This window comes from Aaosphaeria arxii, assembly GCF_010015735.1.
Source record: "Aaosphaeria arxii CBS 175.79 unplaced genomic scaffold BU24scaffold_1, whole genome shotgun sequence".
Taxonomy (NCBI): Eukaryota; Fungi; Ascomycota; class Dothideomycetes; order Pleosporales; genus Aaosphaeria; species Aaosphaeria arxii.
Window position 1 is genome coordinate 5376690 of NW_022983474.1, and position 22760 is coordinate 5399449.

The 22760-nt window shown below is 48.6% G+C and overlaps 8 protein-coding genes across 8 annotated transcripts; 5 read left to right on the forward strand and 3 right to left on the reverse strand.

The window, feature by feature from the left end:
* Positions 1-674: 674 nt before the first annotated feature.
* On the reverse strand, positions 675-2475 carry BU24DRAFT_439043 (polysaccharide lyase family 4 protein; the record flags this gene model as incomplete). Its single annotated transcript, XM_033530279.1, has 2 exons — positions 675-2160; positions 2220-2475. The coding sequence occupies 2 exons, from the start codon at positions 2473-2475 to the stop codon at positions 809-811; spliced, it is 1608 nt and encodes a 535-aa protein (XP_033390655.1). The 3' UTR covers positions 675-808.
* Positions 2476-3199: 724 nt separating this feature from the next.
* BU24DRAFT_384945 (uncharacterized protein) lies at positions 3200-4474 on the reverse strand. The gene is made up of 2 exons (XM_033524863.1): positions 3996-4474; positions 3200-3935 (listed from the first exon to the last, which is right to left on the reverse strand). The coding sequence occupies exons 1-2, from the start codon at positions 4396-4398 to the stop codon at positions 3373-3375; spliced, it is 966 nt and encodes a 321-aa protein (XP_033390656.1). The 5' UTR covers positions 4399-4474; the 3' UTR covers positions 3200-3372.
* A 130-nt stretch (positions 4475-4604) lies between these two features.
* BU24DRAFT_384947 (Cloroperoxidase) lies at positions 4605-6172 on the reverse strand. Its single transcript, XM_033524864.1, has 4 exons — positions 5600-6172; positions 5179-5507; positions 4918-5072; positions 4605-4866 (listed from the first exon to the last, which is right to left on the reverse strand). Exons 1-4 carry the CDS (start codon positions 5720-5722, stop codon positions 4688-4690), a joined length of 786 nt encoding a protein of 261 aa, XP_033390657.1. The 5' UTR covers positions 5723-6172; the 3' UTR covers positions 4605-4687.
* A 4745-nt stretch (positions 6173-10917) lies between these two features.
* Positions 10918-11655, forward strand: BU24DRAFT_430677 (uncharacterized protein; the record flags this gene model as incomplete). The annotated part of the gene is made up of 2 exons (XM_033529826.1): positions 10918-10962; positions 10996-11655. 2 exons carry the CDS (start codon positions 10918-10920, stop codon positions 11653-11655), a joined length of 705 nt encoding a protein of 234 aa, XP_033390658.1.
* Positions 11656-12860: 1205 nt separating this feature from the next.
* Positions 12861-14353, forward strand: BU24DRAFT_42863 (uncharacterized protein). The gene is made up of 2 exons (XM_033529522.1): positions 12861-13425; positions 13480-14353. The coding sequence occupies exons 1-2, from the start codon at positions 13073-13075 to the stop codon at positions 14258-14260; spliced, it is 1134 nt and encodes a 377-aa protein (XP_033390659.1). The 5' UTR covers positions 12861-13072; the 3' UTR covers positions 14261-14353.
* Positions 14354-16288: 1935 nt separating this feature from the next.
* BU24DRAFT_42868 (uncharacterized protein) lies at positions 16289-17048 on the forward strand. Its single transcript, XM_033529542.1, has one exon. It carries the CDS (start codon positions 16503-16505, stop codon positions 16914-16916), a length of 414 nt encoding a protein of 137 aa, XP_033390660.1. The 5' UTR covers positions 16289-16502; the 3' UTR covers positions 16917-17048.
* Positions 17049-19315: 2267 nt separating this feature from the next.
* BU24DRAFT_43029 (uncharacterized protein) lies at positions 19316-19714 on the forward strand. The gene has a single exon (XM_033529803.1). The coding sequence runs from the start codon at positions 19371-19373 to the stop codon at positions 19572-19574; it is 204 nt and encodes a 67-aa protein (XP_033390661.1). The 5' UTR covers positions 19316-19370; the 3' UTR covers positions 19575-19714.
* Positions 19401-21469, forward strand: BU24DRAFT_417968 (uncharacterized protein). The gene has a single exon (XM_033526856.1). It carries the CDS (start codon positions 19854-19856, stop codon positions 21246-21248), a length of 1395 nt encoding a protein of 464 aa, XP_033390662.1. The 5' UTR covers positions 19401-19853; the 3' UTR covers positions 21249-21469.
* The last annotated feature ends 1291 nt before the right edge of the window (positions 21470-22760 follow it).

The window sequence follows — 22760 nt, forward strand, 5'->3', positions numbered from 1 at the left end:
TCAGACATGCAGACATTTCAGACATGCAGACATTTCAGACATGCAGACATTTCAGACATGCAGACATTTCAGACATGCAGATATGGAACGGGTTCCCCAAGCGAAGAAGGCAAACTGAGGCACAGCGGGCCTCAATGAACGACTGCAGCTTACCATCTACCCACTCTCGGAGTGTCCTTCCGGCGTATGAGAACACGAGATAAACAGTTGAAAGCTCATAGACATGGATTGCCTACCCTTGTATACAAACATTTGCTTTTTGGAACTTAGAACCGAGTCTATGGGGGGAATATGCATACTGCCGCTTTGGGAAGTCAACAGTGCGAAACTCGGACCGATTTCTTGTGAAAGCAGGTTGGTGTGTATGTGTGGCGGGTAATCGGCGATGCTCTCCAGGTAGACTGTCTTGGAAGTCGTGTGCCTTTGTATGTACTTTCATATTTGCGTGACCTTTCCTGGACAATAAACCTGTTGCATGACATTCCTCGCCTCGGGTTGTGTTCTACAGCACAGGACAATAGTATGCTGTACGGTGATATGACTTGGCAATATAGTATGATCTATCAATCATTGCGCGAATCACTACTCCTCACACGGCTTGGAAGCACACATCGATAGATCACAGGTAAACAAACGTAGTGTAGAGACATGAGGTATATACATTTGTCTCTCAAGTCGGACATAACGTCACACAGACCACAATATCTGGGTAGAAAATATATACAAAGAAAGATAGTGAGCAGTCTGAGCCTCAACTCCTCGAGTTCTCGAACGTGCAATTTACAATCCTAGCACAAGCCATTCTCCTCTACTTGAAGAGCTCTATGGCGTCGAGGATGACATTAGGAGCGAGATAGAGGTCGCCGCTGCTACCGCTAGCGACGTTGATAGTAATAGTGTTGTCACCATTCTTGAGCGTGCCGGCTGGGATAACGTAGTCGTAAACCTCTCCAAAGCCTCTGTAAGCGCCTCGAGTTACGCCACGGCTGTCGATCTTGGTCGGCGCAGCGGGCGTAGCAGCATTGTACGAGTTGATGGAAGCGGAGGGACGAGCACCGGTGAAAGAAAGCGTAGTACCAACACGAAGAGTAGCAGCGCCGCTGGCCTGGGTAGCGTCGAGCTTGAACTTGATAGTGAGAGGCGCATTTGAACCCTTGAAGAGCGCCATGGGAATGCTGTCGAGAGACGACGAGCCAACGGTGTAAGTCAAAGGACCCCAGGACGACATGCGGGAGTCGGAGGGGTGCATGCGGAGCTGCTTGTCTGCGTTGCGGAATCCAGTGGGCTGGCCGTCCCACTCGCCAATTTGCCAGATGGTGTTGCGGGACTGCGTCGACGCGGCGATGTTGGCCGTGGTGGCCTTTCCTGCTGATACAGTGACCGATGAGCTGCCCACTTTGAATTCCCCCTGGTACAGCACCTGCGTGTAGGTTCCGGGCTTCATCGCGGGGCTCGTGAAGGCGCCTGCGGAGTTGGCGTATGCCCAGTACTGCGCGTCTTTGTTGTACCAGTGCAGAACCCTTTGGAACTTGCTGTTGACACCCGTGGCTGTTCCACTCACGGTTCCGCGGCCAGAGGCGGCCACGTAGCCCTGGATGCCGAGTTCGGAGAAGAAGGTTGAGTCCATGGTCTTTCCATTGGGCACTCCAGAGCGAGAGAACTGGAGGGCATAGGGGCCGTGCAGACCCATGCGGAAGCTCTCGGTCTGAACATGGCCGCTGTTCATGTAGAAGTAGAGGTTGGTGGCATCGCCAGCGTTGTTGGTGTTGATGTCACGGAAGAAGGGGCCTCCAGAGCTGCCTTCGTAGGAGTACGAGTTCAAGAGGATGCAGGCGTGGATCGTATCGCTCTCTCGCTTCACACAGTGCGTGTAGTCGTCGATAAATCGCTCCGAGGAGTAGAATTTGGACCGTGTCTGGCCGTTGACGACGAAGACATCAGAGCCCTCGACGGTAGACGAGGATCCTGCGGTAGTGGAAACGGCTCCGAATGGGTACTCGAGCGGGAGTTTGCTAGACGACAGTCGAGCAATGAAGCGGAGCTCGCCAATGTCCGGCTCAGCGGTGGTGTGGGTAGCCATCCATATCGTGGATTCTCCAGAGCGAACGACGAGATAGTGCGTTAACGTGGAAGTGGTGCAGGTGATTTTGGCATATTTGCCTATTCAAGCATTGTGATTAGAGAGCGTCCGTAGATTGCAAGAAAGATCGACAACGTACCTGAGATTGTCTCAGACTTAACGGTAGCCGATCCAAGACCGGAAGAGATGTGCGATCCCTTTGCCTTATCCTGCAACTCCTCTCCTCTGTAGAGGATCGACGTTATGTCACAACTCTTTGCGTTCACTGTAAATTTCAAAGCATTGTCTGAGCCTGCATCGACTACAATATTATCTCCCGATTGGGTTATACCAAAAGCTGCGAATGCTGAAGCGGAGAAGGCGGCCGTGGCCAGCAAAGCCGATTTGAAAAACATGATTGGAACTACGAATCGAAAAGAGTGAATGCAGTGAATTACCGCCCCATTGAAAGAGAAAGACACTGCATTGTATATATCACTGATTCAGTGGTATATTCTTCCATTGAGGATGTCTACCGGAACTAATTGTGCCGAGACCCTCTCATCTCCGCACCCAGCATTGCGCCACGCGATATCTCCAGATTGCGACCCCATGATCTTGATATAGATGGCGATATTAGCTTCCGCGTTGCTTTATTAGTTGCACAGCGGTTCAGTAACCCGGGTAGATGATCCCTAGATTGACATTTGACCCGGGTCTTCTCCTCGCTACCAAAGTTCAACTGCATCTCAACTTTGAGTGAGAGTGGATAGACGCTATTTGTTCCGGCAACACAATATGTTTTTCTACATTCAGATTGTGCAATCCTTGAAACGATAGTGGCGGAATAACATGCTTTGCAAAGTCTAGTTTGATTATTGTTTCAATATAAGGGCCTTGGCGTTGATACCCCTGGGTGTAATTAGTGGCGCCCCTATATTCTGACAGGTGGATACAAACGGTCCTTCCAGAAAACTGATACAATCCGCTGGCGGCCCGGAACATTTTCCTTTCCCTCTTGAAAGAGAATGGTGAATATATTCTGGGTGCCACAGGAAGCACCGCCACTCTACTTTAGGGTGAAGGTAATAACAGCTGCATCATATACTTTCCTATTGTAAAAATGCTTTCGCCAAAGGGGCTCTTGTATCTCTTGTTCGGATTTGATAGAGCAAGGATAGTCGCACCAAAGTACGCGAGGTATACTGTATTGTATTCTGTTGGAGTAATTCATCATCATTATGTAAAAGTGAACGCATAACTATCAATGCCAGGAAACGGCAAGTGTACTTCCCAAGTTCCTCATATTCTCTTCAATCTTCCCCACCAGGGCACTCGTTCTTATACAACGGGCTGACTTCCACCTGTCGACACCAAAGCGCCCATGGCCGAGCAACAGTTTCCTGCATGGATTCCCAGGCGTCATGAGCTTCGCCCTCTTTCAAATACTTGAGATCGCCTTCAGCTTTGACCTTTGCAGATTTGATTTTCCCTCCTCCTTCGACATCGATCTTGCCTTCGACAATATGGCCGAAGTGAGCATTCCGGATTGTTAACGCCGCTGTTTGCGCCTTTGCAGCTTCCCGAGTGTAGATGGCTTGGTATACAGCTTCTTCGATTCCGTGTGCCACAGTGACAAATCCATGCCCCTGCAGTAGAACGACTGCATGATCCGGTTCGCGAGAAGGGTCTGGAGGATTGCCTGCGATTTGGGTAGGAAGAGCGGAGCGAACTTTAGAATACAGGAAGCCTGCAGAGGTCGCTGGTTTGAAGGCTGCAGATAGCGATGCACCTAGAGTCGAGTCACGCACGAGGAGGTCATGCTTCGATCCGCTGGGGTAGTGCGATGCAGCGTCCCAGACAGGTACATTATTACCTTTTGATTGGATCAAGATTAGCGAAACGCAGTGGTTTCCCGGTGGGTGGGATCACTTACCAAGAAAGCCTGCCATGTGTATGGTAGCTTTGAGAGGAACACCACTCACACAATACGGTAGCACATCACTGCAATGGCTGTGTACCACACTGTTGATCGCTGGAAATCGCTTGTAGATCTCGCTGTGGATGTGTCTTTCCAGATACCCAGACTTTGAGCTCTTCTCTACTGGCGTAGCGTCTTCCACGTTGTATTCAATCAAATCCTCGGGAGTACTTATCAATGCTGGCGAGATATTGCAGGGCATCCAGAATGTTGCAGGGTTGTCAGGACTGCGCACTGAGATGTGCCCGTAGGCATCTAGCACATCTTCACGGTGAAGAATGTGGGAGGCCGTGACAAGTCCCTTGAAAAGGTCCTCAAGACCAACTTTCTCACGTTTCGGGAAGTATCCAGCAGACATGGTCAGTTCGTGAAAGTTGAGCGTATGAAGGCATGATGCACTGAAGGGAAATGGCTTGTGATGATGGTGACCGCATGCTCGATGACGTTTGGGCACAACCTTGCACTAGCTCACGCGCACCCACTAGCGAGCGGAGATTGCTCGGACACATCGTGACGGGGTCTTCTGTTATAATATGTATTTCATCTGTTAACCCTCTCATGTACCTTTGATATATAAGGTCCGGTCTTTCCTCCACATTAAGATAACTCGCCTCTATGAAGGTCATAGCTCAGAACCATGATATCCATCACTTCAGTTCGTCGAAGACTAACCCCTCTCCGTGGAAGCCTGAAGGGGGTGCTGAACCGAAAGTTAGATCTTCTGGGGTGGCCAGTGATAGAATCAAGATCGTTGACGCAAGGCTAGCAGCGTTTGTAGGAGACTGTGGCGTGCGCCAGCCCTCGTTGTACGGGAAACGTTCCTCTTCTGGTGGTGGATATAAGCTTAAGTTACCAAGTATTCATAGCAAAAACTTACTGAAGAGGGCATTAAGCCAGGCCAGCGGCACTGCTTGCTTTTTCGGGGCGGCAAGTACGAGAGAGTAGATTGCTGACTCCAAGTAGCTACTGAATCGCTGACTTGCTGTATAGGAGAATGCAGGGTTCTTGGCTTTCGCAGAGTTGATACGTCCCCTTATTACCGTTAGTGAATTGATTCGTCTTGATCAGAGCCAGTGTATCATAGCGATTGGCCTGCAAGGCGCAGCAAAATGCACTTTGATACTAAAGAGCAACTTACCAGCGACCTGCAGCTGCAACGGGAAGTGAAACATCCTGAGCACCACCGAAGTACCCTACGAACTCATCGAAGATCCCACTGTTGAAGGTAGTGGCGTCTCCACTTATGTTGAAGTCTTGACGCGAGAGAGATCCGTCGTGTTCGATGATGTTGTGCTTACTCAAGTCGTCGAGATTGAGCGTGGTAGAACCTTGAGGCACGGTTTGCAGAGCTGCCGAAGATACAATAGTTGCCACCTCCACACTGAAGTTCAGAGCCTCGGTCAATGCCTTGACAAAGATTGGGACTGTCAGGTTCTTTCCATCATGGGGCAGGATATTGTGATTTGCCTAGTCCGCTTGTCAGTGATTCTGTTCTCAGGTTTCTCGGCATTACTAGCTTTTGTGAAGTCGATATGACTTCACAAATCCGCCACACTTACCAAAGCATTGAGAGCAGGGCAAGGAGATCGTACGTCTCCATAGGCGGGCGGATGCCAGTTTCCGAAGTCAACGGTGGCTTTCACGACCGCAGCCAACGAGACTACCGCAAGTGACAGTCTCATGATGTGAGTCTGGTCAGTTAGGTGAATGAATTGCTTGGTCGACCAGTCTCGGGCTCAGGAAAGTATCGTAAAAAGGAATAAGTGAATAAAATGAGGAAGGAGGATAAGTCACAATAGTTATAGGCTCGTCGAATTGACGGTGAGCCGACGTTTGCTCTTACTTGGTAAAGTAAAGTAAAGTACCGGTGTGTAGCCTGGGGCGCGGTACCTCTAGATTAAAGACATGGGTCACGAGCGCGAACGGAATCCGCGATGAACATCCAGTTCATCTGCAATGGCCACGAGGCGACCGCGATTATGATTCGCAAGCAGTGTGGCATGGTGGTCACGAACCCCGGGTGAGCCGCTTCCGCAAACGTGAGTAATAACACTGCCTGCACAGAATGCACATAGTCAGGGACCACATTTCAAATACGAGGATTCAACAAGGTACGTAAACGAATGAAAATGATGATATTTGCAAGCATATGCAGGTTTGGAGGTCGTTCAGCGCTGACGGGGAGGCTGACGGCTGATCACTATCCTAGATGAGTAATGGTATCTATTTCCAATGTTACACAGAACCACGCCTTTATATATCTCTCCTAGGGTTCCCGTTGTGGCGGTAGACTGAATCAAATTCAAGGCGCAATGGTCCCTGATACTGTGCATTCAATTTTACTGCGTACATCTACTCGAAACGTTAAACCTCACAATTTGGATTTTCTCCTAATTTTGGCATGGTCCTTCGAAGACGTTTGCTGAGAATAGATATATCAATCAAACGGCGACATCAATCCTCAGGAGAAGGACTTCTGCAGATGGATGAAACAAATTTGCGCGCTGGCTCACGTTCTCTGCATCATCGTTCACCTTGCGGGCGATAAAAGATGTCCTGAAATATGGAAATGGTCGCAAATGAGCTTACAGCCATGACAAATAACCAGTATGAAGCTTTCTTTTGAAGACAATTGTCTATCTCGGCAAGTCCTCGTTTAATATGGTCATCGAAGACATCGAGGATGACTGGTTGATACTCGGAATAAACGACCAGCGTGTTTGAACGAAATATTCAATCTGTTTGAACTTTTACCGAGGACAAGCACCGATCATCAAGGGCTTTGTACAAAAGAAATTGCGGTGAGCCAGCATGGTAATGACTTCCTGATTCACTGAAAGTAGTTTGTGCGCATGAAAATGCTAGATATTCGTGAAGGGACTTGCCTCTTGGCTGTAAAGTACAATACCACGATTGTTCACCCAAACACTTGTATTATCGAAAAATTGTTGTACATCGGGGCTAAGCTTTCTATAAGTTCGTTTTAGAGGAATTTTCTGACATTATACGTATAAGTGCTTTGGCTGCTCTTGATGAAGTGGCGAGGTTTGCGCAGAGATCATGATGGCCTCAACATTCGTGAACCTAGAAATATATTCAATAACCACCTTGGGTTGCATAAAATTTTATTTTCTCGAGCCGCCTACCCTTTCTACATATTCTATAACTTGAACAAAGCTTTTGTTCTTCGTGGAGTGCCTTATTGCTGGTGATACAGTCAGCATATCCAAGCACTCGCACTTCGGATACACCATCGTGACCACTAGGACATCATGTATCCTCGCCTCATCGAAACGCTAAACCAATCTTCTTCTGGCATCACATTGAAACATCGAAATCTCACCCAAATAATCCATCCTCGATCCGAGAAACTCATGGGCCAATCCGCAATCCTACCAGCCCAACCCGATTTGAATAACTAACTCGTGCGAAACAACACCCCCAACACGGACCCTCATTCTTCAGCGTCTCAAGAAGAGCACAAGAGCGGCAATGAACACCCCACAAATCGGCCCAACCCGCAGGCTGAACCCAAATAGGAAAATGGGCATTGGAAGTGAGACGGGAGTAGAAGGCGGGATGGATGGAAGATAAGAATGTGTAGTTGGGATGGGGATTGATTCCAGAGCAAATGTTGGGGAAGTCTCGGCTTCCTCAATAAGGCAAGACAAATTTAAAGTTGTGAGAAATGTCAGACTGTTCAGTCCCGATGAGGAAATTTATCGAAGGATTGTAATGACGAGTGCAATGAGCAGCAGCCGGACGAATTTCAGTACATAGGAGACTCATGCAAAACGTCTTGCTTCTAGGAAATGACTGATTATATGCCAAGAAGGCGTTCACTACTTTCTATAACTTAATTGATGAACATAAGCTGCCTTTTCGTCCTATACGTTGACGATGGTTTAGCGCGTGGGAGGCAGCGAGGAAGCAGTCAGCATATCGGTGGCCTTATACTTTGATAATGAGGGGTTCCTTTCTCACGCTCGTGCCAGTCACAACTCTTTGTGCTACGGAGATATAAATTCCAAATACGTTTGGCATTCAGGATACATCGAAGACGTATATGATGACTCTTTCTACTTACGGTCAGGTTTTCGTGATCTTGAGGAGCTTCCGAGTCTTGTGACCCCATCACGAGTGTATTTTCACATTGGTCGTCACCTATCGGCATAAAACTCTCGAGCGAGAGAGGTTTCCATGCCTGTAAGCTTATATTTGTCGGTCACTCGGCTGACGAGGCGTTTGATGTTGAGCAGGGAACACTCCCATATTTTGCATCCAAGGCTTTGATCTACGTCAAAATTGCCCAACTGTGGGCATATGTAGACATGTCGCAGTTGGTATCCTGAAGGGGCACTGGTAGTTCCAAAGCAAATGCACCCGACTTTCTAGAGACGTTTGAAGGCTGTCTCTTCTGGTGGGACGGTTGAGATACCGCATCGTACAAGTTACTCAGGGCCAGCGCGCAGACTCGTACCCAAGATTGTTACGTGGCTCAGATAGCGAGGTATTGACGACTGAGCTGAACTCCATCTTTTTCGCGAGCTGAGTGGCCATTGGACGGAGACGAAGAAGTGGAGCGATCAATATATCTGGTGTGTTTCATGTTTCTTTAACATGATGGTAAACCTGCAAAAGGGGGTCCTAGGAATAGCTATCGTTGCAACAAATCGATTCAGACTGCTCCTCGAGGAGAGCGCTGGATGCAAGAACGCGTATTAAAGGAATACATCATTTGTAGACATAAATAGAACCGATAGTGTGGTGACTCGCGCGCCGATGTTTATCGTTAGCCAAACGCTTTGTTGCACCGCACTAGTGATGTTCTACTCCACTCGCAATAGTCCGCCTGCAAAATAACTGTGTATGGTCTGGAGAATACCACACGGTGGTCGATAGCTGAAAGATTTATCGAAGATATCTTACGTTGCTCAAAGTTTCGTTTGACGATGTTTTTCAGCTATACCCTGCTTTGTGGCTTGAGCCAAATCATCGTATCGTCTACGGCGGCCATGCAATCGAAACATGGGTGGAAGAGAGGAATGATCTGCTCGGATTTCTTTCTCTATTTGAGACTCTACAAGGACATAAAGTAGCATCTTCAATGCGAATCGAAGGAAGGGTGACTAAACCAAAGTGATGGCACCAACCTGAACGCTAGATTAAAAACGAGTTGCATGCATGGAGGAGAAATACACTGAGGGCCTGAAACGCCGAGACATGCAATGGTGTGGTCAAGGCAAGGCTTACGAATCAATAAGCGGAGCTTTGCGCATTCTGACAGAAGTATCGACTTGTAATAACTCGGAAGGGTAAAGGGCGCTGCGACCACGAGCTGAGGGAAGTACCGGCCTCAGTGCTTACATCGTCGTGATATTGCGGGGATATTACTTTTACAACCAGAGTTGAATGATGGACCGCAACGTGGGACGCAAAAGGCAATTTAGGCGGGTTTTTTGGGGGCGGTATTAAATGCGAAAACACGGGAGAACTGCGATGCCATCTATCCACTAGCCCGTCGCCTTGTCGAAAGCGACATCCTTTTCAAAGACGGTTCCTGATGACGGAGGTTTGTCATCCCGGTCTGACGCCCATATGCCGTATACAAATGCTTCGCTCAGCAAGAAATAGCGGAAGCGTTCCTGGTTACTCAATTGATACATTCAATAATGGCTTTACCAATTGGTTATAGATTGTTGTGTTCTTCGTAGGAGGTGTTATATATATACGCACGCTACACGGGGGTTAGTTCATTTTGGTTCGGGCACTACTGGACAAGGTGGCAAGCGGCTCTGGGTGCTTCCGTTGGCTCGGATCAATCGATAAACCAATGCTCGTAACAAGCCATTGGCTCGTGTTCGACAGCCCATTGTCGAGCAGTAAATCAAGACTTGTGGCAGCTGATTGCAAAAGGAGCTCGGATCTACAAGGGAGAACGAGGAGAGCCGTTAGGGTCAAAGAGGCGAGTGGGAGGCGGATAGACTACCCGGGTGGGGCATGGCAGCGAGAGAGGAGGCAAAGAAACATGTCGATGATTGATGGAGACGTTTGGTCGTGTATCAATTGATCATGGATGTTGGATGTGAATGGTTTAATAAGGCGAGCTCGAGGCGAATAAGCTCGTACCGCAACGCACGAATGCAGTCTGGTAAGGCGATCAACTGGAAATAGCACAAGCTTGAATCGTGACCACATTAACTCTCAGAATGTCACTATTCCACAACCAGCGCTGTTACGGTTGTGTGGTGGGTTTCGTGATGATGTTGCTCGCAATACGTTGTGCCTCTGCATGAGTTCGATAAGGGTCCATCTACCTCAGAGGTGTGCTGAACGCTTGTTTCTTTTTCTTGTTAAACAAAACGGGCAAAGGGGCTCGAGATGGCTTTAAGCTGTGAGCATCGTTATGCTTGATTGGCGTCGCAATCTGAAGCTCGTCGTTCAGGCTGAGGCAAAGATCCAATAGGCGGTCAGCTCGCCGCTTCAGGTGGTGGCTGCAGGTCAAATCGCCCACTCAGATGGCCAAAGCGAGGCTGACGCCGGGCTGAACTCAGCCTCGTGCGCGCAACCTCCACCCATAGTCGCAAAATTCGGGGATAATCAGGCAGAAGGTATTTGGCTCCGCCCAGCCCCCGCTGGCCCCCCGATTGACAAAGACTCAACAACAAGGTCGGATACCTTCTGACGTTTGGATGCATGCCAGCACATTCGAACTACTGTTCCAACACGATACGGGATCCTTCATTGCCACCTCGCGCCGTTGGAACGGCAGCTATCGCCCCACCAAACGCTGAAAACCGAGTTCCGCGCCTGTCCGGCTGGGGAATGCTTCGAATTTCGTGTGTTACAGACAGCCTCGCCCCTTTCTCCAAAGCAAATGCCTCCGAAGAAATCGAGTGCGAAGATGAAAGAGGACGAAGACGTTAGTGTGCCCGCTGGGAACGAATTTATCGAGCCAAAGGAACCGCACTTGACCAAGGAAACCGTTCTGACACCACCAACTAATTCCGGAACCCCTACGACATCTCCCACTTTTCAAGCTCCATCGAAAACACCGCCGAGGAGAGTCGTTCGACTAAAGTGTCCAACCTGCAATGATTACCCGGATGGCTTCCGTAGCGAGCATGAACTACGTCGCCATACGAATCGCGTTCACAGAAAGACGCGCAAGGTCTGGGTGACCATCGACACTTCGCCCGACAAGTCTTTCCTGTCCAATTGCAAGGCCTGCCAAACTGGAAAAAGGTATAATGAATGTTATAATGCTGCGAGCCACTTACGCCGAATGCACTTCCACCCGCACAAGCGTGGGGAGCGAAAGATGACGGCAGCAGAAGCTCGTCGAGGAGGGAAGCCCGGCGATCTAGATCCGCCCATGGAGTTACTGAAAGCAAATTGGTTGCGGGAAGTAGAAGAGTTCGTTGGCGAAGCTGGTGACGAACCGCCCGGTAGTGAAAGCGAAACCGCACCGCCGACACCATTTCCTCAACCGCCCCAGGCGCAGACACAACCTACTGTGAAGCAGGTCGACGGGAAGGCACCGCTCACCCCAACGACTCCGTCAACCCGATCCATGGCAATCGAGAGTATAGTCGACAAGGTCGATGCCACATAGTGTCCATGAGAAAGATTTCCATTTAATCTTGCGGATCACCCATTCCTCTGTTCTTTCATAGAGCTTCGTGCGATGAGTGACAGAATGGAACTAGGAGATACGAACCGCAGGTGTCCTTCTGGTATGGAATATGCAAAGATTCGTTGGCGAGGGCGTTCAGCTTGGATGGGGCCAGTAACAATATAAGTGGATATGGTTCTTGCAGCGATGGAGGGAGCAACTGCTTCGTTCAACTGAAAGGAAAGAGCAGGAATGCAAGGGGCACAAGAAGACTCCGGTTTAGAAAAAGCATCTAGCAGGCGCAAGGTTCGGAGAACCAATGGACTTGTGTGCATTTATAGCACTTGAAAAGGATCCCAGGCCGCTTTTCAGCTTAGGCTTGAAATAGGATTATCAGCAATAAATGAATGAACGACTTAACGACTGAACGAATGATTGAATATCGAAGTTTCCCGTTGATTTGTCGTTGGTGACACAATCGTTTCCTAGGATAGCTCTTTGAATATGGTGGCACTGGTCGAATGGCAACGGTCAGTAAGTTAGCAGTTTACCAAACTCCACGATCAGCATTGGACGGTATTTGGTGTGCAAGAACAAATCCCCGCGCACGAGGACACATCGGCATGTAGGTAGGTAACGATACGCAATCAGAAGGCATTCCTGGATGGTGTGGAAAGGGCAAGCTTTGCACGAGGGGACATGAACAGGAGAGGAAGTACATATTTGTGATGTTGCCACGCGAAAATAATGGGTTGAGCAGAAGGAAACACAAAAAGAGAGGGGAAAACAAAAGGGATGAGGTTGAATTTAGAACCGCTGGTTCGGGTCGGTTGCAGGTGCGGATGTTGGAAGTGGGTGGAGGTGGAGGTGGTGGTGGACATTTGCCCTTGTCGATCTGTCTCGTCTCGTCTTGTTCCCTTGTTTGTTGTACTCCAGAAGTCCAGAGCCGCTTCCTAGCGTCCGTGCACCAAAATTTTCAGCATTTCGCCTAGACCGTACCTTATCCATCATTATATGTCATGTACAGCACAAACTCATCAAATTGCATCACATCCAGCAAGCCAGGCCTAAACGTGCAAGTAAATGTACTCCTACAGCTGAGATCTAAATCAGTGCTGAGGAAGAGCAGCCACAAAGTCAAGGCTCACCGAGGATACTATCATCACTTGCAACCAATCTGTACCCGCAGGGCGCCACGCTGTGAGCTCCCGTATCGTCGAATGCGTTTCTGTCTGGCGTCAGCGCTTCACTAGATCTTCTCATGATCTAGTTCGCAAGGTGCCATTGAAACATGCTCGTCCATCGCCAGGATTAACGCTGCGCTACCCTGCCCCAGTGAACATCGACCTCTAGCATCTCGAATTGCTGCGCACTGTGTTATATTAGGCAAGTCTTCACACTTTGTATTACATTATAAATGTGGACGGCTCCGTTCGTTTCCATCAGACACGAGGCAACTCGTTTGTCTAAACGGCATCTCAATCTATTCTACGAAACAGTCGACCAATTGACATCTTCTTCGCGTGTTGCTCGATACTTAGACTTGAAGCGGAATTCCGTCAATCTGGGCGCTTTGTATACACCCAACAAAGACTCCATAGGAGGTTGGGCCTATATGCAAGACGGGTCAATCTACATTCAAGCTTCTGGATATGTTTCACACGAGGTATTCGAGAACCACATGCGCAGGGCGCAATCGTATTTTGAAGTCTCCAAGAGATCAGGAGACTCAAGTCGCAACCCAGAAGCTCGGAAGCAAATAATTATTCAGTCCGTGACCACACTTCGAACTATCCAAGATGCACAGCTAACAATGGTATACAGACTCATATTTCCGTCTTCCAGCCAGACTTTAATTCACCACCGCTGGGCTAAAGACCGTGAGGAATTTTTCAATAAGAGATTCGTGAAACTTGACCCAACTTCCCATGTCTTACCGGGTTCGCCCGTCAGTTTGCGTAGCATGAAGCCTCTGGTGTATCGAGCATTAGAGACCTTCAGGGGAACGCTCATAGACGGAAAACTACAGCCCAATGTACGACTAGGCAATGGACTTGTCGGCTTGTACACAGGCGAACCAAAGATCATGATCCCATATCCCGCGAAGACAACTATGGCTAGCAGAAGGTTACTTGTACAACAATCCAAGACCGCGCGAGTGGCCCTTCAAAATGCCAGAGAACAGGAACTTGAATTACGAGAACAAAATCTACATCTTAGTCTTGAGAATTTTCGTCAAACATCAAAGGCTGCGCGGGTGGCCCTTGAAAATGCTAGAAAACAGAAACGAGTAGCTCTTAAAAATGCCAGAGAACAGCAACTCGAATTACAAGAACAAAATCTACATCTGAGAGTTGAGAATGTTCGTCAAAAATCGATGCTCGAAGGTCAAAACGAGACGATTGGGAAGCAAAAGAGACAAAGGATGGGTCGCAATGATAACACGAAACGTCGAGCCCTTCCAACGGTAGAATCTCTGGAAGAACTTGGCTATAAGATGGAGGAGGGCCATCTAGATCCGCCGAGCGACGACACTTTAGATCTCTATGGCTCCCAAACCCCTCGATCACTTTCGAGGATAAGGGAACGCCATTTAAACAGATGAGATTCTCGCCATCTCCCACGCTTCAACCTTTCGTTTCTCTGGGAGCTTGGAAATTCACTTACAGGCAGGAACCATGTTGTCAGGATGATGTCCTTGGTCCGCTTGATCAAAGGTTCCGAATCACTTTGCTTTGAGAATCGAGTGAAAGAAGCGTCGAGCTATTCCTCGATCATCGCTACTGCTCCATGGGTTTTTCGTGGAGTTGGATCCTTCTGTGCTCCACTACAAATCGTCATACTAATAGATATGTCCACCGATGTACCTCAAATGGTAACGACAAAGGCGTTTACACAACCCTGAGGGCGTCGTTGTGGCCTCGCTTCGAAGCGCAAATATCTTCGTCTCGTGTGGAAGAGACGGGGAAATGTTTATTCTCTGTTTGTACAACAAATTAAGATAATTACTGTACTATAGTTACGAATGTAAAGCTAGAATCATGCTCATTCCCTGTCCTCGGAGTCGCCGCTCATGTATCACATGCTCGTTCATCTTGTAATTGATGTACAGCATGTCACAGTGCAGCAACGTGCTGGGCGCATTTACATTGCCATCTACAACCGATTTCCTCATCTGCACAATCGTTCTAGACCTTACTCTGGCCAACTCAATTGGCCTCGACTTCCTTACCAAAAAGGTATAACGGTAGAACTATTACATTATCCGTCCGTGGGCGTAGCTTTGCCACATTCGAATAGAGGGCACGGTCCGAACGTATACAACAGAAAGAGAAACTTACTTTCGGGAGGCGTTGTCAGAATCTTGACAGCTCGACCGGCCCTGCGAGCATCTACTCGTCCCTGACTCGGATACGAGGAGGCGTCGAGCTGTTCTCACAGGATGCGGCCTTGGCAAGGGGCGAGAATGCCCCCGTTGGTGGAAGGATAACAGACACACATACGCGCGTTGCGGCATGGCGGACCGAGTCAGCACTTGTGTCGCGGGAAGGATGGAAGGAAGGAAAGTTGGCGGCGATGGAGTTGTTTTCAGGTACTGCACCGTTCGGAGCACTTTTGTTCGAAGGTAAGGTTGAGACTCGAGATTCGGGGATGGAAAGGAATAAAATGATCAGAGGGCGATTGTCTGGGGTCCGGAATAATTGCGTACATACAGGTTCGTATTCGCAGGGGATCATTAGTGCTATCTGATGTCGTGTGCGAGTTGGAAGGTTTCGAGACATGGAATGGTTGAAGAATACAAAATACATGCGTGCGAACATGTGGCTGTTCCTCCCGCCCACGTGGAGTTCTTCACGCTTCTACCGTCGCCGATCTTTAGATCGAAGGAAAAAGCAATGATCATCAGTTTGTTCTTTGACAGTGCGGTTTCCCTACAATGCATTCTCGTCTCTAGCCAGTGCAGTTTGTAAAATGTGACGAACAGGCACTTGATTCATGAGTACGATCCCCTACGAAGGGTTTCTTGATCCGTCACGGCTAACTACTCAGTCATCGTATGTTGTGGTTTTTCCGAGCAGCCAAGGCGGAGAATGATTCTGGTTAAGTATCATAGCTTGGATGTGATACGAAGTGTTTAGCAAAAAGACGTGCTTTGCTTGATTATCTTGGTGTTCACATCGCTTCCATGCACACCCTTCACACTGTGAGGAGAAAGGTTCTCGGAAGAAACCAAATCCATTGCGCTCTCCCAGTCGGACAAGATATTCACAAAAATCAAAGTCCTTGGATTCGTTCACAGTTCCAATAAACTTTGAAAACGTCGTCAGCCCAGCCAGCCTTCTTGGCCTTGACCTCGAGTCACAAAACCTCGCGTAGATAAATGCAATGGATTGAGTGGGTGTGCCGAATGCCGGCATCGAGTTTGATCGACTCCATTGTAGCCATGAGTCGACAGGCACAGTAGTGGCGACTTGATCGTATTTCTGGAGATACGCAGCTCTTGGCCATTCAACTTGGCCTGGGGTTAGTTATCACAGAAAGTTTTGAGTGTTGCAGGTCCGGGCATGTACGAGTAGCAAAGAGAGTCATGGCAGCCGTTGAGGAGAACCATGATATCATTGCATATAGGATGAGACAACAACAAAAGTCTTCATTGGGCGTGGATAACCATCAAGTTCTACTCGACCGCCAGTATCGATAGGCATCGGTCGCATGTACTCGTAGCATTGACAACTGCTGCTTCTCTCAAGGGTTTGATGCAGTCAGCTTGAATCTCCGCACAACCGCAAGCCGGGTACAGTTTTGCTAAAAGGCTTGATCCCTCAAGCAAAAGAGGTGAGTTGACCATGTTTGGTAAGGTCAGGTGTAAATCCAGTGTGACATATTGCAATTTATTGCATCCAAGGCGATGGTCTGGGTTTCAAGGACCTCGCCTTACTAGACTACGACAGGAAGTGAGCGCCGGTAGTGCCACGCGGGGTACCAAGTACACACGCCTCTTAGATACGTACCTGTTACACAATGCTTTGCTCACACCTGAGGCGAGATTCGAGAAAAGACTCCTGGGAATAACTTGGTGTCTCCTCTCCTCTCTCCTATCTTACCCTGCGATGGAGCTTCTCGTGCGGATGTTAGGCTTCCCGACTTCAATAGGGACGCGCAATGGCAATGTCGGTGGTACCCTAGTGTCGAAACCGCCGATGAAGGACGATGGCCGGCTCCGAATGCTACCTCATAAAAACCCACTTCTCCAGGATTGATGCGATGGAATAATGGTCGGAGGAAAAAGTGAAGACGTAGCAGGCAGTGGAGATTGTAGTATCCACAGTAGATCATCTATGTTGGGAAGGGATGCATCCAACTCCTGGTAGACTCCACCAATGGTGCTGTAGATCGTCAAACCCACCGCGTGGAGCAGCGATTCCCCTACCCTTCTGAGCGTTATTTTAGAGAACCAGTCATTAGTCGATGCTTGTCACAACAACTCAAGTTCTGTCAACTCAGCAATGGGGTAGATGGGCACATGCAGCCCTGGCGAAAGTGTCCCAGTGCATGGCCCCGAACTTTACCTTCACATCAATACGGATTTTGTTTCCACCGATGCAGGAAACATCACCACGTGATGGGCCAAGGAGGTCGCGTACACTCAACCGGCTTGGGAGGATGTACTGTGTATGTACCCTCGGTCGACTCGGTCCTTTCCACTGTCCAGTCCACTGGCCACGCCATTATTGACCCCTACTGTCAGACGCGGATCAAGAATCATCAACGTCGGCTCAGGGGTGTTTACATGCGGAAGGTGGTCATGAGCGCGCGGCTCACAAGGCATTGAGATACCAGTCCACAGCCCATGGCTACCTGAAATGTAATGAAATCACCAGCAAGGGGGCCTCAGACCAATCCTACAAGCCTGGTCGCCGGAGGTTACCTGGTCTTTGCCCATTTCACCGCCCTCCAGGACCTCAACACCACATGTCAAAGGATTCGACTGAAGACAGGCTGCCGGGTAATACCATCCGTGCTATTGGCATTAGGTATTATTTCCTCTACTATCGTCGTTGCGCACACCGCTAGCCAGTTGTGTAGGAACGCATGTCTGATCCTATGTGATCGACAACGAAACCTGCCTCCAGAGCGACAAAATCAGAGATAGTGCCCATACATTGGGAGGTGGAGTGGCCTGTAGGCAGAAAATGATTATCTACACCATCGTGCCATCCTCGGAATGCGGCACCCACTTTTGTGACAATTGAGTATTATTCCACCTGCCGGATAGCATCGGTGAGAAGCACGTTCAGTCATCGGGCCGTAATGAAGGGATTTGATCCCAAGGTCAACAACAACTCGAAGGTCTAGCGAGTGAAAGGGTTGGTGGTGACCCCTGAATCGCGTAGTGCGTAGTGTGTAATGCAGAGAAGCACAGAAGGTCTCGTGTCATTGGTCAGTGTGTGAAGTAGCTCGACCTCCCTCCCCCACAAACGTCTGTACTGGCCCTGCTCTGGAGGATCAATCCACAGGGGGGCTTCTCCGCACCAAGAGTAAATACTGTTCAGTAGGCAAGTCTGGGCCTGGGGTTGAGAGTCAAGCAGGATTTGCAACGGACGTCCCGGATTCTCCTTGTTCTGTCACTTGTGTATCACACCTATCTGGACGTGTACAAACACAATACATACCTAGGAACACAACAATAGGTACACATGCTATTCAATGGCGTCTTAACACCAACAGAATATTACCTTATTGATAGATTTTGTTCTATAGAACAATTAAACCGTGCCCCTCTCTGGCGTGAGCATAAAGTCAACCGAGGATCGAGGGACGGTGCTGACAGCGCACTGCTGTCAGTTCGAAGACGATGCACTGTGATGCGAAGGCGGATAGCTGGGCCGTGAAGAGGAAGATAGAGAGGGAGCTGGATGGTAGACCAAAGGGAAAGAGGCATCTGGATGTATTTCCCTTGTTCTAGTCCCTTCGACAATATTGTGGTAAACCACCAGCCTACCGTATTCCACAAACTCGTAATCACAGTTGGTTAGGCATTTGTAACTACTTCTCGTATTGTAGCCTCGTTCGTAAGCGACAAGCGCGTGTAAATTCCTTGCCTGTTATACAAAGTACAAACTTCGTATCAACGTTCTACAAACTGGCTTCTCTCTGATGTATCCGACATTGTTTTCCACGTGGTGGCGTTTGTGGCAGTCCTATCCGATATCTCTTGAGGCTTTCCATACGAATCACACGACTCAAGCAAACCTCAGATGCAATAACGACACACTTAACAGAACGACCAACGCCCTAACAGTGCACGCTAGGTAGCCTGTAAGATGGTTGCTTGGCCACATTGAGGTAGTTTCTTGTACTCGTCTGGCATTCCCTGCAACGGCCAGGCCGTCATCGCCGTCGTCGTGGTTGGAAGAACATGGGCAGGCCTTCAATGTGACTCTTGGCCGTGTCCCTCTCCTACGACCATCCCTTCTCCATACCATCCCCCAGGTCCCCCACTACCCGGATCGCCCTCAGGAATATATTGGCCATTCCGATATTCTCTCGTCTCTTGCATGGAGGACAGGGATGGGTTTGTCCAAGACTAAATAGACTTTAGGCCACGCCAGGCGTGCACCTAGCACGTTTCTTAGCTGCCGTCAGTTTGCTGCACCTGCATAACACGCCCTAGTCAGTGACAGGTTCACACATGGACCTCCTGCTTTCTTATTATGGCGTCTGTTCGCCCGCATCGCCGTGAATGTGATTCTACTTCTGTGTCTCCAGATTTGCATTTCTTTGTTGTCCTACAAAACGCCATTATATTCCTAACGTCTGCTTTGGTCTCCTACGCGTCCACGGTTTCCTTGTTAGGACAGCCGCCGATACCTCTTTCGAGTACACCCAAGCCACGACAACCTCCACACTCACCATAATCATCACAAACGTCAATTTCGAGTCCTATTGCAGTCATCGTATACCTATTCAAACAAATCCATCAATACCGAATTGGCATACGCCTCAGTCGCCTATCCCTCCCGGAGAGGTTTCAGACCAAAGCGTACAAGGCCATCGCCTTCACCTAAGCCTATTGTGCCCACAATCGCTATTATTATCACCATGGCATCTTAAATTTCACACAAACCTCGCTTGACTCTACTTAATTCGACATTCCTCGATAGTTTCAACTTGCCGCCAACGGTCCTGCCGCCGCCATGTCACCAAGTGCATTCAACATGGACCTGCACAACCGGGCTGAGGTCGCAAAGCGATATTTTGCCTACCCTAACAGTCTAGACCCTCTGACTCCCGTATTCAAGCAGGGATTGATTCCAATTGCACTGTTCGCCATGCTATCTCTCATCTCTGTAACGGCACTCTTGGTCTTCATCACCCATAGACTTGTCTCCTGGCGCAAACACTACAAGGAGTACGTTGGTTACAACCAATACGTCATTCTTATCTATAATCTTCTTCTGGCCGATCTCCTACAATCAATTGCATTCGCCATCTCCTTCCACTGGATGCGAATCGGAAAAATCCTCGCGCCCACTGTACCCTGCTTCATACAGGCTTGGTGCCTTCACCTTGGTGATGTAGCCAGCGGCTTTTTTGTCCTTGCCATTGCAATCCACACATGGCTCGGCGTTGTCAAAGGTTACAGGATGCCTTACAAGTGGTTCGTTGTTGGCATCCTAGGCGTTTGGATAGTCGCGGTTCTGCTCACCATTCTTGGACCCGCCATGTTCGGTGACAAATTTTTCACCCGTGCTGGAGGATGGTGCTGGGTTTCAATCGATTTCGAACAGGAGCGACTTTACCTACACTACCTTTGGATCTTCATTGTCGAGTTTGGTACAATGGCAATCTACGGTCATGTCTTCATTCATCTCCGAGGCCGCATTCGAAGCATCATGAACAACGACACCACTAAACTGTCCCGAGCCACCAAGTTCATGGTCCTGTACCCTCTAGTCTATGTCTTATTGACACTGCCTATCGCAGTAGGCCGCATGGTTGCAATGACTGGCACTGATATGCCCGACGTATTCTTCTGCGTAGCCGGTGCCCTCCTCACTTCCTGTGGCTGGATTGACGCCTTGTTATATGCGTTGACTCGCCGTGTCCTCGTAACAAACGAACTCTCAACCGGTGGCTACACCTTCAGCCACAACGTGACTGCCTTGACCCAGGATGTCACGCGACCAGGCGACACATACGGTCTCCATTCTATCAACAAAGAAACATCAACCGGTCAAGCCCGCACAGTGACCATCGTCGGTGGAAAATCAAACCGCATATCAAGACTCGTGGATCACCGTCGAGGCCGCAGCGTCACGCGTGACAAGTACGAGCTCCACGAATCCGTAAGAGAAACCAGCCCAACAGGCTCCCAAGACTCCATCATCAAACCCAACGTCAACGCCATTGGCATTGTGACAGAAACCACCGTGCAAATCGAGACAGCTTCTCCAGGCGAGAGGTCCTCTCCCTCAACCGAAGACCCCAATCGCTTTGCATCGACCTCGCGGAATCAGAGCGATAGCGCCTTCAGTGTGGATCTGGAGGACAATGAGCGCAAGCCTACGAATTTCCTTAAGACTTCTTAAAGCCCTAAGCTTTTCACTACCTATAATACTTTAAATGGCCTTTCCTACGTAGAGGGAAAGAAATAACAAATCCGAAAGAAATCCACCATATCCAATGACCACGAAAAATCCATTGTTTTCTTCTTCCTGTAACTGTAAACCATTTCTGCTCAAATGCAACCGGCCAACCACATTTCGCACGAGCTCTGGTGCTCACATGCACGGGGGGTGGGCGTCTTGGGAAGGAAGTTGTATGTAACTGTTCCTCGCTGGCCAATGCGTTTCTTGCTTACTGCATGCATGCATGGCTGCTGCATTGCTTGCTATGATGTCTGGTCTTCTTTATGTCGTTGATGTATGTATATACCCCGGTCTCGAATCACATCCTGTCAAATCTTACTTCCTCTTTGATCTGCATGCACTTTGCCCGCGCATCTGCGAACGCTATAGGCGACCGTTTTTCCCATGAGTGCATGAAGGCGTTTTATGGTACTTGTCTTGCTATAAGTGGCTTCTAGATAAGAAATGTGAGGAAGTAGCAGCGTTGCCCTTTTCTGATGATAGGGATTTTGTAGCATCGCTTTTTTGTTAGTGGACATGTTGGGTTTTACTTGAGGAGCCTGGGGGTTTGTGGTCATCTTGCGAGGTTCCGAATCAGCCTTGTGAACTGACCGATTTTAACTTAACTTTTTGATATGAAAATTCATAGAAATTCATAGAACCATTTACCACGCTCTATCTACCTAGTTTTCACTTATTTACGCAAGTACTGAACTATTCGATCATTTCCCCCTACGCACCAGCAATCAATTTCTTGAAATTCACGTCTTTAGTCACATGTTTTCCTCTGTTGTCTCTAACCCCCTAATTTTCCCTGACCTCAACATCACAATCTCTTCTTCTATCTAGATCTCTCTCAGAACATCCGACCCCTCAATGTTTCGACCTTGAAGAAACCTCCCAGTGGCAGTACCGTCTTCCCTATATTGTTAAGTCCTATCAAAAGGCCTCAGTATGTGCAAAAGTCGCCCATGCTGTGTTGCGTAGTTCGCGATATTACAAACTGCGATATTACAAACTGCGACAGTATACATCATAGTCATGACACTATCGTTTCATTCTGATTTCTTTGACGTTTTGATGTTCTGGTTTTGATGATATGATACGGTAAGACTTTGTCGTCTTCTCGACAAAATTTATTTTATATGATATACGCATGGTTCATAAATGGTATCGAGTATGTAAATAAATTATATTGTTACATTTGAAAATAACAAAATCAAATGAACACGGTATCTGATTTTCTTCGCCATACACGCATGGTTGATGTATGCTGACGATAACGGCACTCTACACATACGTGGCCCGCCAGATCTGTAATCTCTCGAGTTTAGAAGAGATGCTGGAGTCTGGATTACCTCATTACTTGTAAGGGGATAAATGAGGGGGATAATATATCACTGTAACAGTTGGGGACTTAAATGGGAGAGGACTCCAGACCGAGGTGCTGGGTAGTATGTGTTGGTATGAGTT

Bases quoted from the DNA above. Each gene is read 5' to 3' on its own strand.
- BU24DRAFT_42863 (XM_033529522.1), top strand. From the start codon at position 13,073: ATGTGGACGGCTCCGTTCGTTTCCATCAGACACGAGGCAACTCGTTTG. The intron at 13,426-13,479 runs GTCCGTGACCAC...AATGGTATACAG, and splicing joins CGGAAGCAAATAATTATTCA to ACTCATATTTCCGTCTTCCA.
- BU24DRAFT_42868 (XM_033529542.1), top strand. From the start codon at position 16,503: ATGTTTGGTAAGGTCAGGTGTAAATCCAGTGTGACATATTGCAATTTA.
- BU24DRAFT_43029 (XM_033529803.1), top strand. From the start codon at position 19,371: ATGGCGTCTGTTCGCCCGCATCGCCGTGAATGTGATTCTACTTCTGTG.
- BU24DRAFT_417968 (XM_033526856.1), top strand. From the start codon at position 19,854: ATGTCACCAAGTGCATTCAACATGGACCTGCACAACCGGGCTGAGGTC.
- BU24DRAFT_384947 (XM_033524864.1), bottom strand. From the start codon at position 5,722: ATGAGACTGTCACTTGCGGTAGTCTCGTTGGCTGCGGTCGTGAAAGCC. The intron at 5,508-5,599 runs GTAAGTGTGGCG...CAAGCGGACTAG, and splicing joins GCCCTGCTCTCAATGCTTTG to GCAAATCACAATATCCTGCC. The intron at 4,867-4,917 runs GTAAGTTTTTGC...ATCCACCACCAG, and splicing joins CTGGCTTAATGCCCTCTTCA to AAGAGGAACGTTTCCCGTAC.
- BU24DRAFT_384945 (XM_033524863.1), bottom strand. From the start codon at position 4,398: ATGTCTGCTGGATACTTCCCGAAACGTGAGAAAGTTGGTCTTGAGGAC. The intron at 3,936-3,995 runs GTAAGTGATCCC...TCCAATCAAAAG, and splicing joins ACACATGGCAGGCTTTCTTG to GTAATAATGTACCTGTCTGG.